The 24,503-nt window shown below is 44.7% G+C and overlaps 2 protein-coding genes across 8 annotated transcripts in view; both read right to left on the reverse strand.

Annotated features, from left to right (window-relative positions):
* Positions 1-1,045: 1,045 nt before the first annotated feature.
* atf4 (Cyclic AMP-dependent transcription factor ATF-4) lies at positions 1,046-4,039 on the reverse strand. Of its 2 annotated transcripts, none has more exons than XM_014192420.2 (3): positions 3,818-4,039; positions 2,601-3,014; positions 1,046-2,398 (listed from the first exon to the last, which is right to left on the reverse strand). In XM_014192420.2, the coding sequence occupies exons 2-3, from the start codon at positions 2,905-2,907 to the stop codon at positions 1,425-1,427; spliced, it is 1,281 nt and encodes a 426-aa protein (XP_014047895.2). In that variant the 5' UTR covers positions 2,908-3,014; positions 3,818-4,039; the 3' UTR covers positions 1,046-1,424. The 2 variants fall into 2 exon arrangements, with proteins under 2 accessions (XP_014047895.2, NP_001133573.1); NM_001140101.1 differs by having other exon boundaries at positions 1,046-2,401; positions 3,818-3,946.
* An 885-nt stretch (positions 4,040-4,924) lies between these two features.
* LOC106600888 (uncharacterized) overlaps positions 4,925-24,503 on the reverse strand; it is a 35,208-nt gene continuing 15,629 nt past the window's right edge. For 2 of the 6 annotated variants that reach the window (XM_014192642.2, XM_014192643.2), the window contains exons 2-13: positions 18,575-18,698; positions 17,174-17,361; positions 15,933-16,046; positions 14,734-14,907; positions 14,491-14,631; positions 14,292-14,411; positions 14,056-14,193; positions 12,464-12,673; positions 12,244-12,339; positions 8,209-8,251; positions 6,288-6,342; positions 4,925-6,138 (exon numbers count right to left, since the gene is read on the reverse strand). In XM_014192642.2, coding sequence (XP_014048117.2) covers positions 5,397-6,138; positions 6,288-6,342; positions 8,209-8,251; positions 12,244-12,339; positions 12,464-12,673; positions 14,056-14,193; positions 14,292-14,411; positions 14,491-14,631; positions 14,734-14,907; positions 15,933-16,046; positions 17,174-17,182 — 1,842 coding nt within the window. In that variant the 5' untranslated portion in view covers positions 17,183-17,361; positions 18,575-18,698 and the 3' untranslated portion in view covers positions 4,925-5,396. Of the gene's footprint in view, positions 6,139-6,287; positions 6,343-8,208; positions 8,252-12,243; positions 12,340-12,463; positions 12,674-14,055; positions 14,194-14,291; positions 14,412-14,490; positions 14,632-14,733; positions 14,908-15,932; positions 16,047-17,173; positions 17,362-17,953; positions 18,506-18,574; positions 18,699-24,503 lie in introns of those variants that run through there. The other 4 variants (XM_014192646.2, XM_014192647.2, XM_045714960.1 and 1 more) reach the window with 3 other exon arrangements.

Raw genomic sequence — 24,503 nt, forward strand, 5'->3', positions numbered from 1 at the left:
TAGGCCAAGTTTGGTCAGTCACATGTCCATTATGGATCTCACATTAGATTCCCTAGAAAGACTGAATCGCATGACACTCCTGGAGCCAGGAGATTTCCTGCTTTGCGGAGGGGGTTATTATCCATTATTAAATTGTGCAACAAAAGGGTTGGAATTAAAAGGTTGCTTTCAGACAGACCAGTTGTAACATCGAGTTAGCAGAAGTTGTGGTAAATTGGGTTTAATTGTCCTATGGAACTGGTTGTGCTTCTCAATGCCCACAGCTTCTTTGGGGAGTTTGTGTTTTCAGAGAGACCTACATTGTGCCTCAGCACTAAATGTTTGGTACAGACCCAAATACAATTTCCCCCCAAGCTATCTGGACAAAAGGCCTTGAGCAAAAACAGTTTCATAACCCTAGTCCCAGTTTTAGGTTGAATACAGGGCAGTGTCACTGTGGTCAACCTCCATTTAAGCAGTGCTTAAGTCAGCACACAAACACACAGCACTGTTCAGAGCAGTGAGGTAGCTGTAAACTGTGTCCAACACAGGATGATCAGAAAATACAAATTAAGGAGTTGGAACTTGGCTCCTGTAGTATCCCACAATGAACTAAGTAAATGAACTATGTAGGTGATATGGTGCAATTTAGAACCCAGTCCTTGTTCTCTCTAGAAAGAAGCACCACCTGCTTATTGTAGTCTCATGGGACTGTAGACCTTTCTGATAGGGTTGGAGCACACACAATGGTTGTTTAACCTGACCCTTATCTGGGTTAAAGGGTTTTATGTTGGGCCAGAACACACTGATAATGTTCCTCCACAGAACAGGTTTTCACTTGACTCAGGAGAGCACTAGGACGGGTCAAATGTGGGCTATATTTAAACAACTTGCCTCCACACTTGAACAAACATTCACACCTGTATTAGCCAAATGACAAGGCAGGCCAAGGGCCCCATTTTAAAATGAGTATATGGAAGTGGCAAAATTGGTCCCAATAACCTTTATCATGAATACTATATTCCCATTCCCAGTTTGTTTGCTAAATGAATAGCACAAAACCAAATGGATTTGACTTTTTAATAGATAAAAAAGGAATACAATTAGATATGATTCAGACTACAGTAAAAGTACATATGAAGAGGCTTCAAAGCCTATTTAAGACATGCATCTACAACAATATAGACATGTCTATTGATAATAAACGATGACAAAGACTACAAAAGATCAGACTAATTACCCCAGTCAATACTGTTTCTGTCTGGAAAATACTTAAGGTTTTCATACAAGAGATCAGGGACTACGTCAAACTCAAGCTACAAGAACAATAGTCTCACTCTTAAAGGAAGAAACAGGCAGGAAGGTCAAAGGTCAATAGAACTTGGGCTTTGGGAGTCTCAATACAATACACGCATTTAAAAAGCATATAGATTTTAGATAGTGGGTTACACAATACAGTTAGAGGTCACAAAACCCTTCTTGCTCTTCGCTTGGCGCACCTCCTCCATGAGGTCCTTGAGATACTGGATCTCATTGGCGATGGAGTCTGCTTTCTCCGCAAGCTTGTGGTTCCTTTGCTCGAGCTCGTCGCACTCCACGCTCAAGGCCTCCTGCTCAGTCTTCTTTTTCTGGCGGTAGCGCATGGCCGCCGTCTTGTTCTGTGCCATCTTCTTGAACTTCTTCTCCTTCGGGGGTCCTCCGGTGGAGGGCTTCATTTTCCCACTCGATGTGGTGGTGGATGGCTGGTCTGGATGTTGTGGCCTAGACTTGGGGGTTGTTGGGTACGGTTTGCTCTCGTTTTGGAACCTTGACTGAGTTGTGGCGATGGAGGGCCGGTTGAGCTGACCAGAGGAGCTTAAGCTGCTGTCACTGTCAGAGAGGATCTCTGGGATGGTGATAGTGGTGGTTGTCACGCCGACCTCCTGTTTAGGGGCCAGGAGGACTACGATGCGGGTCGGGGAGAGAGAGAGCACAATGCTGGGGACCGGCTGGGGAACCTCCAGGTGAAGCGGCTTCTTGCTGACGCTCGCGGAAACATACACCTCACTGCCCAGCTCTAAGGTGAAGGTGGGAGATGGAGGAGGAGAGGGAGCTGGGGACTGGGGCTCCGACTTGATCTCCAGCTCCTCCTGGGCATCAGGGACGCAGGGGGGAGGTGAATGAAACACCTCCTGAGGGTCTTCCTGGGGCTGTGACACGTTCGAGGGGAGGAGTGGATCAGTGGCGGTGGGGAGGTCCGTGGGAGTAGGGAAAGTGGGGAGGGGGAGTAAGTCCAGCTCCATGGGACACTCAAAGGAAGTGATGAGGTCTTCAGGGGAGCTGTGGGAACCATCTGGGCTGCAGGAACCAATAAGGGAGTCCAAATCAAACTCACTCAGGTCTACCCTCTTGGCCATCCAGTCCATGCCAGAAAAGGCATCTTCTGTGGAGGACAAAGAGGGTTAATCAGCTGCTCAATAGCTAAAGTAATATACTGGAATTACAATTTGTGATAAGTCATTACCTTTTCTATAAGGCAAAAACACAGTTAATGAGAATAAAATATAAATCGCTATGATTTATACACACTGTCGACCGGTATGAACATACGTGGGGAGGACTTAGGATGTTGTGGTCCTCACCTTTCTCATCATCTGCACCAATGTGATGGGTATGGCCTAGCTGGTCAGCTGATAGCCAAGGGAAGGACAGCAAGTCTGCCTCAGCCTTCTCTTCCTGGAGGAGCAGTGACGGCGGAGTGGGAGGAGGGGATAGAAGGAGAAGTGGAGAAGAGGAAGATGATGACGAGAGGGGTGAAGCCCCCCCCTCTATCGAGGTAACTTCATCTTGGTGGCGCAGCGACCCCATGGGGTCAGCCATGAGAGAGGAAGGCCCCCAGAGTAGGGCCTCCATATCGTCCAGGCCAAACTGTGAGCTCATCATGGTCATAGCTCTGTTCAGTCACTAGGATCTGAGACGGTAGGTATGGCAGTAAGAGGTTGAGCGATTCTTTTATGCTGTCAACTACAGCAGTGCTGAGGGTTTCCACAAGGGACCTGGGAAAGAGAACAGATTAGACATGGTGACTTCATGTACTAATGTAAACAGTAGCTCATAATGTAGGCAAATTAGCTTTTTCTCCTTTGTTGATTTTTATATTATGTCATGTTGTGTAATGTAATATTTGGCTGCACATTTTTGGTTGGGTGGGATAAACATTAAGTCGGAGCTTATGTTTATATATATATATGTAGTGTTTTGTGCACAACACTGGCCCTACCATTTTACAACGCTGGTACTGAAATACCCTCCCTGCCTTTGTCTTGTGACTCGTACACGCGCCAAATGAGGTCAGTTTCCACAGCAACCATCGTCAGAATGGAGGTGTGTCTAGCGAATGAGATGGCTGCTTCCGCCTCCCTAACCAACAGCCACACTTGTGTACACCCTCCCGCCTTAAACACTGATATCGCCATTTTGTTCAAAAAAAGATCACGAACCATTTTGTTTGCCACGTTGGCATTCCTGGAAAATTGCATAAAATCGTACCTTTATGTTTTAACAATTGGTGACAATGTCTAGCGCTATAATTATGAAACAACTCACTGACCATTTATAATGAAACATTCTCTGATCTGACTCGTGACGTTTGTATCCAATGTCATTCCAAGGATTTGTCTGGCGAATGGCGACCTTACGGCATGTTATACTATATGCATTTAGAAAATACTTCGCTACACAACATAAGCAGGCTAATAGCTTCACAAATTGAGGTTTGAGCTCATTGGCGTCATTGGGCTGTCAGATTCACGTTAGCTAGCAAATTGCTTACAAATAAAATCCTTAAATATATACTTACGTCATTTTCACAAATATGAAGTTGAAGCAGTGCACTGGGTTGATGCACTGTTGGATTTGCTGCTGCTAGGACCGCCGCAAGCCGTTAAACTGCCATTTCGCTCAAGAGAGCGGTGTCACTTGAATGTTGATATTGTTGGGTGCTGGTAGAAAATGGCGCATTTTTAGAGCGCCGTGTAATATACAACTCCCAAAGACCAATGATTTATATGTACACACTAGATGATTTATATGAGTCGCTGTGTTGTTGAAGCCTGCGGGCCAACACCGTGGTACCCCCGCCATTGTAAAACATATTTTGTAACTTATAGAAAAGCATTTATTAATGTCTACATTCATTTTTGTCACGTTTATTCTATTACAGAGACCTTAATGCATACTTTTAAATTATATTATGTGAGATAAACATACAAATAAAAAGTGAAAAAATACATAACATTTACCTTAGTCACATTTTTAGAGGTTACTAATGTTACTGTCCCCAACTACAGCAAAAAATACTTAAATATATGTAATTTTGTCCTTGAAACATTTAATTGAAAAATAATTCCATTCAGTCCTGTGGCGGACTGAGATTACTGGTGAATACCAATATGGCCGACCGGTGGCTTCAAAGTCTCTAAATGGCCACTACATAAAAATAGCTGTCAAGGGTTTATATACCACGTTGATGTAGACCTGGGATATCCTTCACAGGTCCTCGCTAGCTTCTGTAACCACAGTCATAAACCCCACCCATTTCAACAAAATATCTTCTTAAAATGTGATACTATAAACCTAACCCTAACCACACTGCTAACCTTATGCCTAACCCCTAAATTTGAATTAAGACCAAAATCAAATTTTGTTTGCCAATTTTGACTTGGTGGCTATAGATGCTAGTGGGAACCGTATCATTCCGCACATTGGGGGTTAACGGGCCAGTTTTAGAAATCATCCTGTGATGTCTTATACTAATCACATTTATGTGAGCCAACAACTTTTCACTAAAGTTTATTGCACATCCTTTTTAGTATTCAGATAATTCACAAATAGGATATAGATAAAATGTCCCATGGATATTCTCAGCAGTACACACTGCATAATAAAACATTTCACATTCATACTCTTACATTTGAAATACTTTATTTGAATCCACAAATCGCATGACAGTCGAGAGGATTAAAACATTTCAAAGTTCATGGATATATGGAGACTTATGGATACAGAAAGCACCTTCTTCTCCATACAGCAAAGCTGCCCATAACAGCTGACACAGAGCAGTACTGCTGCTTTGCCTTTGTCCTATGTAGGCCTGCAATCTGAAAGCCATGTACTGTCAGCCTATGTACATGGCTGAGACTCACAAATATTAGCACTGCAAGTTTGCACTGATAACCAAGGCTGTTTGCAAGGGGTGAAATTTCAGCAACTTGTCAGCAAAGACTGGCTTCATGTAGGCTTCCACAGGGCAACCCACTTCAAAAATGAACACCTCCCTACGCCCCCCCCCCCAAAAAAAACAAAAAAACAAACAATATCTTGCATGTGTCCAAAACATTGCCAGACCTTTACTGCATTAGTGACGGCACACACACACCTCAAAATCTACTTGCTGCTAGAAAGAAAGTCTGCCACACTTGGTGCAGTTCATTGAGCTCCTCCTGAAGCTCTTGGGTCACACCACGGATCCTGGTGGCAAACTTAGTCTCAGAGCCCTTTTTCAGCCTCTGGCCATCCTTGTCGGTATAATACAGGTCCATGTCTCTGGCAAACCCTTGCAGGATCATCTCAGACTTCATGCCCAACTGTTGGGACTTATTACACCCAGGATGCACTGCCTCCGCCACCCTGGCTATCCGCAGGGCCTCAGGATCAGCATGCTGGAGCCTGTGGAAGTTATACTGCCTCAGCTCAGCCATCCCGCTGTGGATGAAGCAAAGACACAACTCCACGTCTGCTATCTCGGCTTTGTACGTCTGCACCACCTCCTCCAGCCTCTTTCTGTCCATAGAGTTGATTTTGTTGTTGTCCATGGCCGCTTTGATACCCATCCCAGTTCCCGAGGCCACCATGCCCGCCCCAACTGCCGTGCCTATGAGGGAGGCACCCATGGTTATGGGGGCGAGGACAATGCCCACAACGGCCACCACCCCTCCCATTGTGCCCGTGGTGCCCCCTGCGATGCTCATGGTTTTGGTTTTCTTCTGCACTCTGTCCAGCTTCTCGGCAAGGTCGTTGAGCTCTGTGATGTGGCCTCGCAGGGTATCGTTACGCTTCATTAGCAGGCAGTTGAACAGACGGAGGCCATTTTTCACATAGAGGCACCTCTGGCTGAACTCCCTGGTGGGATGGATTTAAAAAAGACGGATTTAATAAAAGACGTGCTGATTAAATGGTATGCCTACCTGTGTTATATGTAAGATCAAAGCTCTATCCTTGAAATGGTGTATTAACCACATGTGTACAGTAAGAGGTTAGTCTGGTCTCACCTGGTTTCGTCCTCTAGACTGAGGCCATGAAATGAAGGAGGCATGTTTTCCCAGCCTGAAAGAGAAACACATACACAATTACAAACCAAATATATTGTCCCTCAGTAATCTATGGTCAGCTATTGAATCACAGACAGCTGAGAACAGTACAACAATTACAGAAGAACAGTTGCATGTTCTTTCATCCTTAAAAATGAATGAAATACAATGTAATGTATTGTAAAATAATACGAAATACAGTACCAGTCAAAAGTAGGACACACCTACTCATTCCAGGGATTTTCTTTCTTTGTACAATTTTTTTCATTGTAAAATAATAGTGAAGACATCAAAACTATGAAATAACACATATGGAATACTGTAGTAACAAAAAAAGTGTTGAACAAATCAAAATATATTTTAGATTCTTCAAAGTAGCCACCCTTTGCTTTGATGACAGCTTTGCACACTCTTGGCATTCTCTCAACCAGTTTCACCTGGAATGTTTCGTCCTCTAGACAGTCTTTTCAACAGTCTTTTCCTAGCCACTGTGCTTCTACATTTGCATTGCTTTCTGTTTCGGGTTTTAGGCTGGGTTTCTGTATAGCACTTTGACATCTGCTGTTGTAAAAAGGGCTTTATAAATAAATTAGATTCATTGAAGGTGTTCCCATATATGCTGAGCACTTGTTGGCTGCTTTTCCTTCACTCCTCCAAACCATCTCAATTGGGTTGAGGTCAGGGTGATTGTGGAGGCCAGTTCATCTGATGCTCACTCCATCACTCTCCTTCTTGCTCAAATTGCCCTTACACAGCGTGGAGGTATGTTGGGTCATTGTCCTGTTGAAAAACAAATGCTAGTCCCACTAAGCGCAAACCAGGTGGTATGGCGTATCGCTGCAGAATGCTGTGGTAGCCATGCTGATTAAGTGTGCCTTGAATTTGAAATAAATCACTGACAGTGTCACCAGCAAAGCACCCCCACACCATCACACCTCCTGCTCCATGCTTCATGGTGGGAACCACACATATGGAGATCATCCGTTCACCTACTCTGCGTCTCACAAAGACACGGCTGTTGGAACCAAAAATCTGAAATTGGGACTCATCAGACCAAAGGACAGATTTATGTCCACAGTCTAATGTCCATTGCTCGTGTTTCTTAGCCCAAGCAAGTCTCTTCTTCTTATTGGTGTCTGTTAGTAGTGGTTTCTTTGCAGAAATTTGACCATGAAGGCCTGATTCACGCATTCTCCTCTGAACAGTTGATGTTGAGATGTGTCTGTTATTTAAACTCTGTAAAGCATTTATTTGGGCTGCAATTTCTGAGGCTGGTAACTTGATGGTTTTTGTGACTGCATTTGAAGAAACTTTAAAAGTTCTTGACTGACCTTCTTGTCTTAAAGTAATGATGGACTATCGTTTCTCTTCACTTATTTGAGCTGTTCTCGCCATAATATAGACTTGGCCTTTTACCAAATAGGGCCATCTTCTGTATACCACCCCTACCTTGTCACAACACAGGTGATTGGCTCAAATGCATTAAGACGGAAAGAAATTCCACAAATTGACTTTTTACAATGCACACCTGTTAATTGAAATGCATTCCAGGTGACTACCTCATGAAGCTGGTTGAGAGAATGCCAAGAGTGTGCAAAGCTGTCATCAAAAATGTGTTCTTAACTGACTTGCCTAGTTAAATAAAAAATAAAAAAAGTCAAAGGGTGGCTACTTTGAAGAATCTAAAATATATTATATTTTGATTTGTTTAACACTTTTTTTGGTTACTACATGATTCCGTATGTGTTATTTCATAGTTTTGCTGTCTTCACTATTTTTCTACAATGTAGAAAATAGTAAAATGAAAGAAAAACCCTGGAATGAGTAGGTGTCCTAACTTTTGACCGGTACTGTACATCTGTCGTATTAATGTTTAACTCACATCCCACTGTCTTCATCCATCTCATTAGATTATCAAATTCCTGCTGAAAAACAAAAGTAGGTACAAATAGGTTTTTAGGTGAAATTGAATTGATGGATTATCTAATTGTCACGACTTCCACCGAAGTTGGTTCCTCTCCTTGCTCGGGCGGCGGTCGGCGTTGCCAGTCTTCTAGCATCATCGATCCACTTTTCATTTTCCATTTGTTTTGTCTTGTCTTCCCACACACCTGGTTTCAATTCCATCATTACATGTTGTGTATTTAACCCTCTGTTCCCCCCATGTCCTTGTCCAGAATTGTTTATTGTAAGTGCATGTTTATCTGGTGTGCAACGGGTTTTGTACCTATTGATTGTTTGTTCTGATTACGGTGGTTTTTATTATTAAACTGCTCTGTTGTAACACAGTTTTTGCTCTCCTGCACCTGACTTCTCTGCCGCCAGGACGCACCCCTTACAGAATTCCGGACCCACTATATGGAGTCAGCAGGAGCAGGTACCCCGGTTATAGGGGTGGACGAGCGCGTCCAGGAGCACACAGCAATGCTCCACCATCTTGGCACCACCATGGACCGCGTTGTCCAGACAATGGACAGCTGGGAGAGACAGGGAGTTCTAACAGCACCTCCACCAGCACAACCGGGGTCTCCACTACTCACCCCTCCTTCTCCTGGTCCCAGTGGAATTTGTCTCTCCCTCCCACAGGAATACAATGGGACGGCTGCGAACTGCCAGGGGTTCCTGTTGCAGCTAGACTTATACCTGGCAACCGTCCACCCGGCTCCTTCGGGCTGTGAGAGGGTGTCTGCCCTCATCTCGTGCCTCACCGGGAAAGCCCTGGAGTGGGCCAACGCCGTGTGGAGAGAGGGAGATGCGGCATTGGACCAGTTTGAGGAGTTCACCCGCCGCTTCCGGGCAGTCTTTGACCACCCGCCCGAGGGTAGAGCGGCCGGTGAACGCCTCTTCCATCTGAGGCAGGGGACGAGGAGCGCCCAGGAGTTCGCCCTGGAGTTTCGGACCCTGGCTGCCGGCGCGGGATGGAACGACAGGGCCCTGATCGACCATTATCGCTGCAGTCTGCGTGAGGACGTCAGTTGGGAGTTGGCCTGCAGAGACACCACCCTCACATTTGACCAGCTGGTGGACCTGTCCATCCGGTGGGATAACTGCTGGCTACCCGCGGACGTTCAGATCAGGGTCTGTTGGTTCCATCCCCCCGCACCCCCTCTCTGATACCCATGGAGCTGGGAGGGGCGGTGCGCAGGGAGACCGGAGGGGGTTCCAGCTCGTGCACAATCTGTGGCCGCAGAGGTCACACTGCCGGTCGGTGCCGGATTGGTTCCTCTGGGTATCGAGGCAGCAGGCAGGGCGCTCTGGCGTCACCCTAGGTGAGCCGGCACCATTCTCACCCAGAGCACTCTGTTGCACATATGTTTTTGTATGTCACTTTTCCTGAGTTTTCCCCGCATTCCCAGCATAAGGCGCTCGTCGATTCAGGCGCGGCTGGGAATTTTATAGATCGATCGTTCGCCCATAGTTTAGGGATCCGCATTGTTCCCGTGGCTGTGCCCTTCCCCGTTCACGCCTTAGATAGTCGACCATTAGGGTCAGGGTTGATTAGGGAGGCCACCGCTCCTCTGGGTATGGTGACACAGGGGGGTCACAAGGAGAGAATTAGTCTCTTCCTCATTGACTCTCCTACGTTTCCCACGGTGCTAGGCCTACCCTGGTTAGCTTGTCATGACCCCACTGTTTCTTGGCAACGGAGGGCTCTCACGGGGTGGTCGCGAGAGTGCACAAGGAGGTGTTTAGGGGTTTCCGTTGATGCTACCACGGTGGAAAGTCCAGACCAGGTCTCCACCGTGCGTATTCCCCCTGAATATGCCGATTTGGCTCTCGCCTTCTCTAAGAAGAAGGCGACTCAATTACCACCCCATCCACAGGGGGATTGTGTGATAAATCTCCTGGTAGACGCCGCAATTCCCAGGAGTCCCGTGTATCCTCTGTCACAAGCGGAGACAGTGGCTATGGAAACATATGTCTCCGAATCCCTACGTCAGGGGTACATTCGGTCCTCCACATCACCCGCCTCCTCGAGTTTATTTTTTGTGAAGAAGAAGGATGGAGGTCTGCGCCCGTGTATTGACTATCGAGGTCTAAATCAGATCACGGTGAGGTACAGTTACCTGCTACCTCTCATCGCCACAGCGATTGAGTCAATGCACGGGGCGCACTTCTTCACCAAACTAGATCTCAGGAGCGCTTACAACCTGGTGCGTATCCGGGAGGGAGACGAGTGGAAGACGGCATTCAGTTCCACCTCAGGGCATTATGAGTACCTTGTCATGCCGTACGGGTTGATGAATGCTCCATCAGTCTTCCAAGCCTTTGTAGACAAGATTTTCAGGGACCTGCACGGGCAGGGTGTAGTGGTGTATATTGATGACATTCTGATAAGTCCTGTCGCCTCCTCCCTCTGCCCGGTCTCCCTACAGCCCTACAGACTGCGGAGGCCTTGTTTACGCACGTCTTCCGGCACTACGGGATGCCTGAGAATATAGTGTCGGATCGAGGTCCCCAGTTCACGTCTAGGGTCTGGAAGGCGTTCATGGAATGTCTGTGGGTCTCGATCAGCCTTACTTCGGGGTTTCACCCCGGGAGTAATGGGCAGGTGGAGAGAGTAAACCAGGATGTGGGCAGGTTTCTGCGGTCTTATTGCCAGGACGGGCCGGGAGAGTGGGCGGCGTTCGTGCCCTGGGCCGAGATGGCACAGAACTTGCTTCGCCACTCCTCCACTAACCTCTCTCCCTTCCAGTGCGTACTGGGGTACCAGCCGGTTCTGGCGCCTTGGCATCAGAGTCAGACCGAGGCTCCTGTGGTGGACGACTGGTTCTGGCGCGCGGAGGAGACATGGGAAGCTGCCCGTGTTCACCTTCAGCGGGCCATGCTGCGCCAAAAAAAGAACACAGACCGTCACCGCAGTGAGGCCCCGGTGTTCGCACCAGGGGACCGGGTCTTGCTCTCGACCCGAAACCTGCTCCTCCGCCTGCCCTGCCGTAAACTGGGTCCACGGGTTTGTGGGGCCATTTAAAGTCCTGAGGAGAGTGAACGAGGTTTGTTATAGGTTACAGCTTCCCCCCGATTACCGTATTAACCCCTCGTTCCATGTGTCTCTCCTCAGGCCAGTGGTGGCTGGCCCGCTCCAGGAGTCTGAGGAGTGGGAGGTTCCTCCACCCCCTCTGGACATCGAGGGGGCCCCGGCGTACTCCGTTCGCTCCATACTGGATTCGAGGCGTCGGGCGAGGGGCCTTCAGTATCTCGTGGAGTGGGAGGGGTACGGTCCGGAGGAGAGGTGCTGGGTTCCGGTGGAGGACATGTTGGACCCTTCAATGCTGCAGGAGTTCCACCGTCTTCGTCCGGATCGCCCTGCGCCTCGCCCTCCGGGTCGTCCCCGAGGCCGGTGTCGGTGCACTGCTGGAGCCACGCGTCAAGGGGGGGTACTGTCACAACTTCCGCCGAAGTTGGTTCCTCTCCTTGTTTGGGCGGCATTCGGCGGTCGGCGTCGCCGGTCTTCTAGCCATCATCGATCCACTTTTCATTTTCCATTTGTTTTGTCTTGTCTTCCCACACACCTGGTTTCAATTCCATCATTACATGTTGTGTATTTAACCCTCTGTTCCCCCCCATGTCCTTGTCCGGAATTGTTTATTGTAAGTACATGTGCACGTTCATCTGGTGTGCGACAGGTTTTGTACCCATTGATTGTTTGTTCTGATTACGGTGGTTTTTATTATGAAACTGCTCCGTTGTAACACAGTTTTTGCTCTCCTGCACCTGACTTCTCTGCCGCCAGTACGCACCCCTTACACTAATAATGCAGATGAACAGCACAGAAAGAGGGAAAACCTCATGTGAAGCCTGGCTCTGGCTTAGACACCGAGAATAGGACGTACTACATACATTGGTACAAAAGAAGGATACAAAATTCCACCAATCATTACAATACAAATCAATAATTTCAGACTTCACTCTGTACCTCTGCTTCTTTATTGAATTGATAGTTCTGATAACGTTGACCAGGTTGGAACTGTGGTGCTGCCTGTGTTTTGTAGACTCTGCTAGATGGGTTGAACTGAAATAATAGAGACACAAAAACCATTGGTAATTATTTTTATTGAATACAATGTAGGTAGGATTATATCCACTTATTGTCAGGTAAGGTGTGGCACGTGAGTGTGTGTGTGTGTGTCGCTCACCTGGAATGTGTTCTCATCAGGCAGTACTTCTAGATAAGATAATTTGTCCTGAACCTCGCTGACCTCGCTGTAGACTGACTCTGAGTGGAAGATGGTGGTAGGTCGATACGACAGCGATGGTCTATTTACAGGTGGTGGTGGGGGGGTGAACGAGGGTGGGGGCGGGAGTTGAGGACGAGCAGGCAGAGATCCTCCTTTTGCGTTGTTGGGCTATGGAATGAATTTGGTTTTGTTTTACAGACACAAGCAACTCTATTGCTGCAACTTCATCATAGTATCATAGCCTTCCCTTGCGGAAAAACCACATGATTTCACATGTGGAAGATCTCCTTTTTGTGAAAACCAAAATTAGTCATTATGATACACACACAGTGATTTTCAACTTACTTCTTTGACACACATTGTGTATGTTGATTTATAATTTAGTCATTTAGTAGTCACTTTTATGCAGAGCAACTTACAGTAGTGAGTGCATCCATTTTCGTATTTTTCTGTAATTATTATTCAGCCTGTCCTCATCTGGGATTTGAACTCACACCTCTTGGTTCACGGCATTCCGGTCTTTATGCTACTCCACCACATCTGTGTCAATAACTGATTTCACCTGCATTACTACATTTTGGATTTCAAAGTAAATCTCAGCTTTGTATAATACACTCAATATAAACTATTATATTTAGCATAGTGATTCCGGAGTAACATTAAACACCATAATATGCCCCACGAACATTAGACAACAGTAAAACCTCATTGTTGAGAGAAATAAATTAAATCAATGAGACAATAGTCAGATTAACTAAAATAGCCGGTCAAATGGCACTCTTTTGCTAAGTGCAGAGACTTATTATAAGTAATTAATGTGAAGGGCAATGCTACAGACATGATGGGGCAGCAGAAAGATCAGTGCACCTCAAATCCAGAGGTTGTGAGTTCAAATCCCAGGTGGAGTCATGTTTCAGCTCAACAGCGTACCACTTACTTTCAAACCACCATATCATTACTTTATTATAATGGTTTGGGACAGTTTGGGACCATCGTGACATCCTGACGACTTGTAAAACAAATGTCTTACAAACATCCTATCATGGTCCTCACCCTTATGGAAAAACGACCAGAATTTCACGTGATCAAGTGGTTAAGTTAATGTGACAACATGTAATAACATGAAACTAAACACGTGACAACATGTGTAAACATGGTTTGCAAATGTTTGCAAATGTTTGCAAATGATTTCACAGTTGAAATTTCACTTGCATATGATTTCACTTATGAAATGTCACAGGTGAAGTGTTCCAAAAACACATTTTCACATGTGAAAAATAACAACAAATCAACAAGACACGTACATTTCATAACCATAAGGGGACTTTTTGAGTTTCAGGAAGGAAGGAACATAAATAGAGATTTCACATATTTCATTGTGAACACTTCTCTGTGACACACGTACAGTATCTGTTTCACCTCAGATGAAAGCAATGAAAGCATATCACAGTAAATAAATGTTGTACTATATCCTTTGAACTGTTACATGTATGTATGTGTTTGTGCTTCTGTCAGCACCAGTTGGAGACAGGGGCATGTACTGCTCTCACCTGCAGCCGGGGTTGGAGATGTGTGGCCGTTGTTTCAATCCCTGAGGGGGAACGGGACAGGGTGTGGGAGGGGGGCCCTCCTGGCCGTGGTGGGGGCCGTGAAGGGTGAGGCGACCTCTTATTGTCTGTGTTTGAGGGCTATTGAACATGAAAAACCCCAGAAGCGATGTTAGTTGTGAATTGATATAAGGGCCTAAAAAGTTACTTGAGTGATGCTAATAATGAGTGGTGCTTACCATCTGACTTTGGGATCTATTGACGTCATAGCCCCCATACAAGGGCAGGGTTTCAGATTTGGGTCGAGCTGGGGGTCGAACAGGGCGAGGGGACTGACTGTGCTTTCGTTCCATGGAATCCTATACCAGTACATAGAAAGTAAAGATATCTTATTGACAGTTTTCTTCTTTGCAACGAATATGAAGTACTCTCTCTCACCTGAGGTTGTAATAGGTGTATTTCAGGTAGAGTCCACTCATACTCTGAAGAGGAGCGGGACATCATGGGGGACCGAGGGGGTCTCACAGGCCATGGGAGAGGAGGAGGGGAGGGCTTATTTTTGCCATACACATCTAAGGCCTGTGTTAAACCAAGAGAAGAGTAGTGGGTTGATTTGTTTTATTCAAACTATCTTACTGTATACACAATATACTGGCTTATTCAGTGGTTCTCTTGGTTTACCTTGTCAGTCATTCCAAGTTTAGATCTATCAACATTGTTATAGTCCCTGCTTGCAGTTGGAGAGGGGCTCAGAAGAGTGCCATAGGTCTTGGGAGGCACTGGAGGGCGGCGAACAGGACGGTGGCTCAAACTGGGGCTCTGATAGTCCGTTAGGGAACCAGTCTGATTGGAGGTCTGTCAAAACAGTTAATCAACCATTTAGCAACAATAATTGGAAGATTAACTGCAAAACACAGTGAGCCAGACTAGAAAGGGTAGGATGAGAGGGGAAAAATAGGAAGAGGCCCCGGGCCTCTGCACAGCAGTGAGTGCATCTCCTATGCTGGTTCTGACAGGAAAACGGATTAGAAGAACCTAGATATAATGAAACACAAGAAAAGAGAGTGTTGTTGACTCAGCTGGGTATCCATCACATTGCCATAGCTGGGGGAGAGGCCTGGGTTCTGTCTCTTGTCCAGGGGCTCTGAGTGGGACATACACCGGGGTAATGCCGGCTGAGTCTAGATTTTGTACACAGATTGGCTTCTTCCTGTTAGACTTGGCTGAGATACAAATCACAAAGTCACAATTATGTGCAGTTAAACAGTATATAGACTGTTGTGGTGTCATAGAGCGTTGGGCCAGTAACTGAAAGTTTGCTGGTTTGAATACCTAAAGGTAAAACAAAAATAAAAAAATTATGTCGTACTGCCCTTGAGCAATGCTCTTAACTCTAATTGCTGCAGGGGCTTTGTACAATGGTGACCCTACTCCCTGCGGGTGTCTCAGAGGAAGTTGGGACATGCAACAAAAATGTTTAAACATTTCCATTACGTACTTTTGTGTAACAGGACAAATATTAGCACCCCCCAAAATTATTATTATTATATGAATAATAAGTACTTTACTGTTACAGCCAATTAGGATTAATGAAATGATAATGTAGCTATTGTGACCAACCAGAGTTTTGAAACCCAGGTCTCCTGCATACGACAGTATAAGGTGCATTTCTTCATGTCTTTGAATCATACCTTTTTAATGCTGTCATAGCAATTGAGCCTTGGGAAAAGGTTAGTGCTGTCCTATTTTGACCTTGCAGCCCCTGGTGTCTGGCTATTCTATGGGCTTCCATTGTCCCTATAATTCTATCAAACGCAATTCAAAAATGTAACACTGTCAAATAAGCATTTGAAAAACTTTCCTTCTGGCATCATCCTTACCGTTGATGCGTTTTCCTCTTGGTTGTCTGAATCCTCCTGTAAGGATGGGAGGTCATAGGACCCGATGACCGTGGACGACTTCACCAAGAATGACTTCCTGGGGGGTATAGGAGGCTGGGGGCAGAATGATGGGAAACCACAACATCAAATCACTGCAAACTCTCGCTTGTCTTTTTACATGACAAATCATCAGTGAGAGCTTTGTTTTGAAATGTTGCACTTTCCCCCTGATATCAAGTCTACTGTGTGAGGAACATCCAAGACTCATAAATACAAGATACATCTAACTATGAGCAATGACAAATACTTTTAGCCATGGTGTTGGGTTAAGGCTTTAGTTTCACACTGAAAGTTGGCGCTGTTTTAATGATGACACAACAGCCAACCAATGAATAGGATATCCGACCATATCATTTTCACAACATTCCTTTTTGGAAATGGTAGGGCGATATATTTTTATTGTTGGCAGATAGTTTGTTGAGAGTAACCGAAGGATGTTTTCCTGGCTGACCCACATTAAGCCTACTCTTGGACTAAGAAGGATATTAAAAGCAACTTCTCTGGGTCTGGGAAACCGGCCCTGAGAGTTCCTGTCTCTCAAAAGCACTTGACTTTGGCAATCACCACTGTCAGATTATCAGTAACATGACACCCAAAACATATCTTGCTAAACATTTATGTTACTGACTGGTCTTTTAGATAGTTGTAGAAAACAATCAATCTTTCTAACTACTACTGTCTCTCTGACTGCATATTATGTTGAAAAGCCTGCTTTTAATGTGCAAATTGTCAAATATGTCAAAGCCATCAAATTGCTTTGACATGTGCTAAGTTCAGATAATGAATATATCACTGGTTTGACCGGTTTCTTTCTTTCGCCTTTACGGGACTAACCTCTTCTTTTGTGTCTGTGGCATTTCGATTATGCAACTCTGTACGTCATAGGTATTTTGGCACTGCAGGTTTTGGCTGCTGTACATGAGGTTGGCATATTGTAGTGGCTTACGTCTTCATAATCTAAACCATTTTACATGATTTTACAATCCTTTTATTGTTTCATTAGATTTTAATTTCATATTATCCTCTAAAAGCCACTGTTATTTGTAAGGCCAGAGAAAACGGTCACTCTGGTTAGGGTTAGGTTATGGATTGCACCCTCAATTAGATGTATCCTTAATGCTAATTTGTATGTTGCCCCATCAAAACAGAATGTTTTCCCCAAAGTCAATGTAGGACCTTACCGTTGTCATGCTTTCAGCCTCGTCTCACCTTCAGTCTTTCCCTCTCTTTGAGTCTCTCCCCTTACACTTCTCTCTCATGCATGTTCATGCTCTTACACCTGTTGTGGCATGGATGATAATGATGTCTGTGCCTCTGTCTCTGTCACCTATGCCTTTGTGATGTCAAATAGGTGTGCTCTCACTGCTGCCTGGGAACAGAAAACACATGGATCTCTTTGCACCACTTCTCTCAGACAGCTTTCTTTGACCCAAATGGCACCCTATTCCCTATTTGGTGCACTACTTTGGTCAAAAGTAGTGCACCATACAGGGAATAGTGTGCCATTTGGGATGCAACCTGTTTCTCTTCAGATAATAATTTCCTCGTTCCTCTTTAGCCCTTCCCCTGTGTATTCCCCCTCGTATGACTCCGCAGTCATGGGCTGTGTCCTGTGTCCCAAATTGCACCCTATTTCTCATAGGGCTCTGGTCAAAAGTAGTGCACTATGTAGGGAATGACCTGCCATTTGCCTTTGTATGACCTTACTCACTGTTACCCATGTGCACCTTTGTTAACCTCTGTTTTTAGCCATCCTCCTAGAAACGCGTCACAATGATCCGCAGAAAGTGTGCTTGACCTTGCAATTCAACCATATCAGCAGGGCCTCACAAATAATGTGGCTGCATACAATCCTTCTCCTTCTCCATCCACATTCCCTTGTATGCATCCTCCACATGTGCCGTTGATCTAGTTCATAATTTACAATAGGAAAAGGGAATGGGAGTTTGAAGTGTCCTCACCTGTCTGTGTCTTTTTTTTTACTCCATAACTTGATGGCTAAGGTCATTTTAAGATGCCAGGCTTGAAAATCCGTTGTGACTCACTATCCAAACCAGACGCAACTGGTTTCAAGTGGCAAAAAGACGTCTTCTTCTGTGAGGTTTAATGGTGGTTGGCATCCAATATATGTTGCATTACCGCCACCAACTAGACTGGGGTATATATCCATCATACTTTGTGATACAAAATGTGAAAAAGGGACTAACCATATACTCATTTAAAACCCACTACCCCATTCCACTATTTAACCCTATGGTCTGGGAGGACAGAACACCACCACTCAACACCCTGTAACTCTTCTGAAGTCAAATTTTGTACACCCAAGCACTTCTCTGCTACTGCCACCACTACACTACACACTCCTCTGTCCCATGCCCTCCTGCACACTTCCCACATCTTGGAATCTCCCTCCTACACACTACTGCAACATGACCATAAACATGGCACCTGAAACACTGCAGTGGGTTCGACACAAAAGCTCTAACAGGATAACTGATATATCCTATCATGACCTTGTCAGGTAAAGACTGACTCAAAACTCAAAAGGCCTGACAGTGACTCCTCTGTTTCACCATGCTCACCTCCAGGTCTGCGTCACACCAAATGGTGGGCGTTACACACACACCGGGAATCTTCAACTTCAATTGCTTCACCTCTGCACTTTACGCTACCCCAGAGATCACTCTTTTCACTGGCGCTCTGTTCCTAAAAGCAAAGCAAGAAACAGATCTTTACCGAAGTTAGGTGACACGGAGCGCCAGCTCCTTCTGGGCAGAAGAAACACAAACAAATATCACAAGTCCACTATGAGTTACCCTCACTGATTCAGCTGCACCCAACTCCTTACCCACCCATTCTGAAACCATAAATAGATCTGCCAAAAGGCAAGAATCCATAAAAAAAGTAAATGGACCAGATTCTTCTTTATCATGTCCATCAATGCAAGGCTCGGACTCAGAGCTCTTCGCCACACTTTCCATCTCCATTAAATCACCCTCATTCACTTCCAGGACTAGGTTTGGGGTACTTCTTACTCTATACTTGCCACCAGTCTTCTTTGACACCCCATCTCTATCAAATTCAAACTCAACCTCTTCAACACCTTCTTTTTCCTCTTCCATTCCGCACATTCAAAACAGAAGGATGTGTCCCCCAGCTTAGTTAGAGTCAGTGCATCCCCACACTCATGACAGAAGTTCCTGTGGTTCCCCCATTGTCTGCAGCCTTTTCCCAGTTGCTCAACACCGACTGACCTGACCCCGTTCTATCCTCTCAGACACCTGCAAATAAGAACTTCCGGAGACATCATGTGACCTCCTACTGCTATCTAGTGAACAAACTGAAAATCAGACAGCGGATGTATTTGCATCAATGGATACAGTGCATTCGTAAAGTATTCAGACGCCTTTACATTTTCCACAGTTTGTTACGTTACAGCCTCATTCTAAAATATATTTTATTTAATGTCTCATCAGTCTACACACAATACCCCATAATGACAAAGTGAAAACAGGTGTTTATACGTTTTTGCAAATTTATTAAAAATTAAAAACCAAAATATTTTTTTTACTTAAGTATTCAGACCCTTTGCTATGAGACTCAAAATTATTGAGCTCAGGTGCATCCTGTTGCCATTGACAATGCTTGAGATGTTTCTACAACTTGATTGGAGTCCACCTGTTGTAAATTCAATTGATTGGACATGATTTGGAAAGGCACACACCTGTCAATACAAGATCCCACAGTTGACAGTGCATGTCAGAGCAAAAACCAAGCCATGAGGTCTAAGGAATTGTCCGTAGATATCCGAGACAGGATTGTGTTGAGGCACAGATCTGGAGAAGTGTACCAACAAAAGCCTGCAGCATTGAAGGTCCCCAAGAACACAGTGGCCTCCATCATTCTTAAATGGAAGAAGTTTGGAACCACCCAGACTCTTCCTAGAGCTGGCCACCCGGCCAAACTGAGCAATCGGGGGAGATGGGCCTTGGTCATGGAAGGGAACAAGAACCTGATGGCCACTCTGACAGAGCTCTAGAGTTCCTCTGTGGACATGGGAGAACCTTTCAGAAGGACAACCATCTCTACAGCACTCCACCAATTAGGCCTTTATGGAAGATTGGCCAGGCGGAAGCCACTCCTCAGTAAAAGGCACATGACAGCCCGCTTGGAGTTTGCCAAAAGGCACCTAAAAGACTCTCTGACCATGAGACAAGATTTTCTGGTCTGATGAAACCAAGACTGAACTCTTTGGCCTGAATGCCAAGTGTCATGTCTGGAGGAAACCTGGCACCATCCCTACGGCGAAGCATGGTGGTGGCAGCATCATGCTGTGGGGACGTTTTTCAGTGGCAGGGACTGGGAGACTAGTCAGGACCGAGGGAAAAATTAACGGAGCAAAGTACAGAGAGATCCACGATGAAAACACCCTGCTCCAGAGTGCTCAGGACATCAGACTGGGGCAAAGGTTCACCTTCCAACAGGACAACGAACCTAAGCACACAGGAGTGGCTTCGGGGCAAGTCTCTGAATGTCCTTGAGAGGCCCAGCCAGAGCCCGGACTTGAAACCGATTTAACATCTCTAGAGAGACCTGAAAATAGCTGTGCAGCAACGCTCCCCCTCCAACCTGGCAGAGCTTGAGAGGATCTGCAGAGAAGAATGGGAGAAACTCCCCAAATACAGGTGTGCCAAGCTTGTAGCGTCATACCCAAGAAGACTCGAGGCTGTAATTGCTGCCAAAGGTGCTTCAACAAAGTACTGAGTAAAGGGTCTGAATACTTATGTAAATGTCGTATTTCAGGTTTTTATTTGAAATAAATGTGGAAAATGTTCTAAAAGCCTTTTACCAAATAGGGCTATATTCTGTATTCCACCCTACCTTGTCACAACACAACTGATTGACTCAAACGCATTAAGGAAAGAAATTCCACAAATTAACAAGGCACAACTGTTAACCTGTTATGGCTAGGGGGCAGTATTTTCACGGCTGGATAAAAAACGTACCCGATTTAATCTGGTTACTACTCCTGCCCAGTAACTAGAATATGCATATAATTATTGGCAACACCCTAAAGTTTCTAAAACTGTTTGAATGGTGTCTGTGAGTATAACAGAACTCATATGGCAGGCAAAAACCTGAGAAGATTTCATGCAGGAAGTGGCCTGTCTGACAAGGTGTCGTTCTTCTTGTCTCTGTTTATTGAAGAGTGAGGATCTTAGCTGTCCCGTGACACTTCCTACGGCTGCCATAGGTTCTCAGAAGGCGGCAAAATACTGAATCGTGGCTTTGCAGGCTCTGGCTGAAAAAAAGTAGCGCGTTTGGGAAGTGGCTGGTTACAGTACTGTGAGACTCAGGCTCGTGCCCGCGTCGACCGAAAGCTTTGTTTTCTTTCCTCTGTTTAGCTAAATGGACATTCCCGGTCGGAATATTATCGCTTTTTTACGAGAAAAATGGCATAAAAATGGATTTTAAACAGCGGTTGACATGCTTCGAAGTACGGTAATGGAATATTTAGATTTTTTTGTCACGAATTGCGCCATGCGCACGACCCTGATTTACCATTTCGGATAGTGTCTGGGACGTACAAACAAAACGCCGCTATTCGGATATAACGATGGATTATTTTGGACCAAACCAACATTTGTTATTGAAGTAGCAGTCCTGGGAGTGCATTCTGACGAAGACAACAAAAGGTAATCAAACTTTTATAATAGTAAATCTGATATTGGTGAGTGCTAAACTTGCCGGGTGTCTAAATAGCTAGCCCGTGATGGCTGGGCTATGTACTTAGAATATTGCAAAATGTGCTTTCACCAAAAAGCTATTTTAAAATCGGACATATCGAGTGCATAGAGGAGTTCTGTATCTATAATTCTTAAAATAATTGTTATGCTTTTTGTGAACATTTATCGTGAGTAATTTAGTCAATTGTTAGCAAATTCCCCGGAAGTTTGCGGGGGGTATGCTAGTTCTGAACGTCACATGCTAATGTAAAAAGCTGTTTTTTGATATAAATATGAACTTGATTGAACAAAACATGCATGTATTGTATAACATAATGTCCTAGGTGTGTCATCTGATGAAGATCATCAAAGGTTAGTGCTGCATTTAGCTGTCTTCTGGGTTTTTGTGACATTATATGCTAGCTTGAAAAATGGGTGTCTGATTATTTCTGGCTTGGTACTCTGCTGACATAATCTAATGTTTTGCTTTCGCTGTAAAGCCTTTTTGAAATCGGACAGTGTGGTTAGATAAAGGAGAGTCTTGTCTTTAAAATGCTGTGAAATAGTCATATGTTTGAAAAATTGAAGTTTTTGTATTTTTGAGGAATTTGTAATTCGCGCCACGCCTATCATTGGATATTGGAGCAGGTGTTCCGCTAGCTAGCGGAACTTCTAGATGTAAGAGGTTAACCTCTATGGGCTAGGCGGGACGAATTCGTCCCACCTACGTAACAGCCACTTGAAGCCTGTGGCGCGATTTTCAAAACCTTAAAAATCCTATTACTTCAATTTCTCAAACATATGACTATTTTACAGCTATTTAAAGACAAGACTCTCGTTAATCTAACCACACTGTCCGATTTCAAAAAGGCTTTACAACGAAAGCAAAACAGACAGACAGGCCACTTCCTGTAAAGGAATCTCTCAGGTTTTGACCTGCCATTTGAGTTCTGTTATACTCACAGACACCATTCAAACAGTTTTAGAAACTTTAGGGTGTTTTCTATCCATATGTAATAAGTATATGCATATTCTAGTTACTGGGTAGGAGTGGTAACCAGATTAAATCGGGTATGTTTTTTATCCAGCCGTGTCAATACTGCCCCCTAGCCCTAACAGGTTAATTGAAATGCCTTCCAGGTGAGTACCTCATGAAGCTGGTTGAGAGAATGCCAAGAGTGTGCAAAGCTGTCATCAAGGCAAAGGGTGGCTACTTTGAAGAATCTCAAAATGTATTTAACACTTTTTTGGTTACTACATGATTCCATATGTGTTTTTTCATCGTTTTTTATTTGAAACCTTTCAAATCTCTTCCTATCATGGGGACAATTGGGGGAACCCTCCCCTGTTGTATCTTGGCCTGCTGTATCTCAGGCTCTGTAGTACACACATACCTTTATCAGAATCCCACAGTTCTTACCTTTCTAACAGTACTAAGCATGTGTTTTAGGACTTACAGTTTTGAAACCAAAAATTACTTAGAGGGTAGTATAAAATATAATGCCTCATTTAGAAAATGCCACCAGAGGGTGTCAGAGTTTGAAGTTAAAAGCAAAGGTGCTAAAAGTTCTGCTGAGATTACGTATTCTGTATGTTATTTATCTACACTACATAACCAAGAGTATGTGGACACCTGCTCGTCGAACATCTCGTTCCAAAATCATGGGCATTAATATGGAGTTGGTCCCCCATTTGCTGCTATAACAGCCTCCACTCTTCTGGGAAGGCTTTCCACTAGACTTTGCAACATTGCTGCAGGGACTTGCTTCCATTCAGCCACAAGAGTATTCGTGAGGTCGGGCACTGATGTTGGGCGATTAAAACTGGCTCGCAGTTGGCGTTCCAATTCATCCCAAAGGTGTTCGATGGGGATGAGGTCAGGGCTCTGTACAGGCCAGTCAAATTCTTCCACACCAATCTCGACAAACCATTTCTGTATGGAACTCGCTTTGTGCTCGGGATCATTGTCATGCTGAAACAGGAAAGGGCCTTCCCCAAACTGTTGCCACAAAGTTGGAAGCACAGAAACGTCTAGAATGTCATTGTATGCTGTAAATGTAGGATTTCCCTTCACTGGAACTAAGGAGCCTAGCCCGATCCATGAGAAACAGCCACAAACCATTATTCCTCCTCCACCAAACTTTACACTATGCATTTGGGCAGGTAGCATTCTCCTGGCATCCGCCAAACCCAGATTAATCTGTTGGAATGCCAGACAGTGAAGCGTGATTCATCACTCCAGAAAACATGTTTCCACTGCTCCAGAGTCCAATGGCAGCAAGCTTTACACCACTCCAACTCCTCTAGCAGGGCAGAAATTTGACGAACTGACTTATTGGAAAGGTAGCATCCTATGACTGTGCCACAGTGAAAGTCACTAAGCTCTTCAGTAAGGTCATTCCACTACCAATATTTGTCTACGGAGATTGCATGGCTGTGTGCTCGATTTAATACACCCAAAATAGACAAATCCACTAATTTGAAGGGCTGTCCACATACTTTTCTATATAGTGTATTTATCAGAATTAGATTAATCAATCAATGTGCATGAAAAAACACAGATATTGAAACGAACAATTCTAAACATCTACCTGCAATAAAGCATGCCTAGAAATATGATAATGATGGGGGTGTGGTTTTGAGTGTTTGAATGTTTTACCACATATTTTACAGCAGAGTGTGAATTTAACTCCTGAATTAATAAACTTCTCATTAATTTTATGCAGAGTGGAATTCCACTCTACCTTTAGCATTTAGTATGATACGCAAATGTTATACAAAGGGT

The sequence above is a fragment of the Salmo salar genome, chromosome ssa03 (genome assembly GCF_905237065.1).
Source record: "Salmo salar chromosome ssa03, Ssal_v3.1, whole genome shotgun sequence".
In the NCBI taxonomy this organism is placed as follows: domain Eukaryota; kingdom Metazoa; phylum Chordata; class Actinopteri; order Salmoniformes; family Salmonidae; genus Salmo; species Salmo salar.